At 37.6% G+C, this 3334-nt stretch overlaps 1 protein-coding gene across 2 annotated transcripts in view; it reads left to right on the top strand.

The window, feature by feature from the left end:
* fbln2 (fibulin 2) overlaps positions 1 to 1673 on the top strand; it is a 48314-nt gene extending 46641 nt beyond the window's left edge. For both annotated transcript variants that reach the window (XM_052569157.1, XM_052569158.1), the window contains one exon: positions 279 to 1673. In XM_052569157.1, the coding sequence (XP_052425117.1) occupies positions 279 to 636 (358 nt within the window). In that variant the 3' untranslated portion in view covers positions 637 to 1673. The remainder of the gene's footprint in view (positions 1 to 278) is intronic.
* Positions 1674 to 3334: the final 1661 nt, after the last annotated feature.

Raw genomic sequence — 3334 nt, 5'->3', positions numbered from 1 at the left:
GACTTTGGTCAGGCTCTTTGAAGAACAAACTCTTAGGCTGTTGATACACGGGGCAACTTTTTGAGCAATGTTACCATCAACATCCAACCAGGTGAGACACAGGGTCCACAACCAATCTAAAATATCCATATAGAGATGGGTTACCCATTCTCAATGGGAAAGTGCCCAAGCAACATTGCTCAAAAAATTTGCCCAGTAAAATTGCTTAAAAAATTGCTATTTATCATGAGCCTTACATGTTCTATTGACCAAAACTCTGACATCTCTAATGCTTTTAGACGCTGCGAGAGAGTAAGTTGCCCCAACTACCAGCAATGCCAGACCATGCCATTACGGATCACATACTACCAGCTGAGCTTCCAGACCAACATCGTCATCCCAGCTCAGATCTTCCGCATCGGACCCTCGCCCGCCTACTCGGGTGACAACATCATCATCAGCATCCCGAGTGGAAACGAGGAAGGCTACTTCAGCACACGGAAGCTCAACAGCTTCACAGGCGCCGTGTACCTGCACCGGCAGGTGCGGGAGCCACGGGACTTCCTCATCGACGTGGAGATGAAGCTGCTGCGTCAAGGAACTTTCACAACTTTCCTGGCCCGCATCTACGTGTTCATCACAGCAACCTCCATGTGATATTACTCTTGTCTAACGACGCCTTTGATTCCACATGGTGTTAAACTCTTCAAGCTTTTGCCTTGAAGTTGTTTGTCATCTGGCAGATCTTTAGGCTTCTGTTTGCCTAACGGATTTTGCTCAGAGAGACTTTGATGGGACTCTCCCACTGGGATCCAACCGCTTGTTTTAAGTAGAGTGAGAACAAACAGGATGGAGTACAGAGACTGACAGAAACATTTGGCTTTTAAAAGTCCTAGTTTTTTCCTCATCAAAGTATTGAAAGTACACTACACCTGATTCTATTTATACTGTACCAATTTTTCTTGATTGCCTGAAACTGCTTTTTATAGCACTTCATTACTTTTATAACAACACTATGTTTCTCTTCGGGGGTTGGCAAAGTATAGATGAGGTAGAGTTATACATTTTAATGGCTGTCACAATTCCTCCATAGGCCAAATGTCTAATCATTTCACAGCTCATTCTAAACAACTAATAACTGTATTTGAAAAATTATCCATGATAATTCACATGAGTACCTCAGATCATTCCAGCCTGCGAAAGACAACATTGTGTGATCATGTCTGTAATCATTGCGTTAACCACTTGTCATTAAAAAGGTGTATGATTGTTAGGTTTCTTTCAAATGCATTCACTTTGTAGCTCTTGGTGCTAATATACCGTTTTGGAGATGTTTGACATGCATACATGAAGAGTGTGTGAGCTCCAAAGCAGCACTGAGAACATTTTCATTGTTATATGTCTTTTCATATCTCTGTACTTTGTAATACTGGACCTATTTTGATGTATTACTGTCTTGAAAATTCATCTCAGGGTAAAACCATACAAATCATCCAGATATACTCTCACGCACAGCATATCTGAAATCATAACACAATTCTACTCATCACTGAGAAACATATTATGTATCAACATAAAAGCGTTTCATTCTCATTAAATTCACGGATGAACCAAACGCATCAGTATAATAATGCACTACATATTATCTGCCTTACTGGATCCAATTCTTCAATAAAGCATCATTAATCTTTTTATTAGTATCTCAGTGATTACTTGAGATGTTTGTCAAGTCATTTGTTTGTTCTGTTGGATTATTTTATTAAAAGTAAAAGATCACCTCCTGGTGGTGAGAAGAGGAACTGTTGCTTGTCTGCTGAGGTTCACTTTGGTTTCAGCATGTTGCATTGGTTATAAACCACCTTCAAATTTAATGATGATATAATTCCACTAGTAATTAAATATTTTATTGTACGAACAAATGCATTTAAATTCAACATGGAATCAAAACTGAATATCAGTGCATGTTATATAAAAAAATAAAAATAAACAATTGAAAGCCTTTTAATCAAAAAGCAGTAACTTGCTCTTCCTCTGAAATGACTTTTCTTTGTGGGTTTAATTAAATATCATTGGATAAAAACTGCCAACCCCATATTTTCTCATTAAATATCCTGTTACTCTCAGAAATATGTCATAATACACATGTAAAATGGCTTGCAAACAGCATTTCATGATCAGGAAATGGCCTAAAGACCAAAAACCACTCTGTCTTATGTGTTGGTATTTATATAGGAAAGGTGGGCTGCTTTCAGCTTTTGGAACAACCTGGAGAGTCGAGGTTCTTTGCTCTTTACTCCTCTCATTGTGCTTTCCATCGCAATTCTCATCAGACCTCAGTGCTATCATTTTCTGTCGCACCCTGGAGGCTGCTCAACCCTGCCTTTCATTGTGTAGGTATCGGAAAAGGGTGTGCATTGTTCAAAGCCGGCAGGATGGTTGTGTATGTAGTACATCCCTACAGATAACCTCTGGCTGCTATCGGCTAAGTGGGATGAATGATACAATTCGTCAGCTCAACAGCACTCCGTAAATCACACCTACACTAGCCTGGTTAAAAAAAACACCAGTCAGGAAGTAGCCTACATGTGTAGTACTGTAATTGCTGTCAAGAGCATTTATACCTAATGACTTTAATAAAAAAAATCACTAAATATCAAAACAATTCCAGTAAGATTGATATATCACTCTGACAGTTATATGGTCATACATCACATAGTTGCAACAAGTTGTATTTGATGGTGTCTTATGGATGGCCCCTGTCCTCCCTGTGGACCGTCGAGGCTCAAACACTTCCGCCCATTGAGATGCCATCCTACACACACTTAGGAGTGTGCTGCTTCTTACAGATTACCGTCTTCCCTCTTCATGCTTATCAGTGAGGCTAAATATACATTATTGTGTTTTTGGGAAGCAAGTGTTCTGCCAAAGGAGGGAAAGTCACTGAGAGACACGCAGGCTATTTCTATGATAAAGATGCTTACATGAAGTTATGAAGTTTTAATGATTCACTTACATTGTCACAGATGTCATTTTGGTTGATAAACAGGATTTATATAGTGTTATAAATGTTTAAATTTTATTTATTTTTGTAGGAATGTCATTGTAAACAATTCTTATTTTTGTATTATAATTTTATTAATATTTAGAATTTGATTTCAGTTTTTTAACTTTAGTTTTCATAATTTTTAGTAATTATGTTTTGTGCTTTTGTTCTTTCTATTTGTTATATATATATATATATATATATATATATATATATATACACACACACACACACACACACACACACACACACACACACACACACACACACACATAAATATACACACACATATATATGTGTATATTTATGTGT

Source organism: Carassius gibelio, chromosome B11, assembly GCF_023724105.1.
Source record: "Carassius gibelio isolate Cgi1373 ecotype wild population from Czech Republic chromosome B11, carGib1.2-hapl.c, whole genome shotgun sequence".
Taxonomy (NCBI): Eukaryota; Metazoa; Chordata; class Actinopteri; order Cypriniformes; family Cyprinidae; genus Carassius; species Carassius gibelio.
The sequence above is the reverse complement of the archived record's forward strand: the minus strand, read 5'-3'. Positions and strand labels throughout refer to the sequence as shown.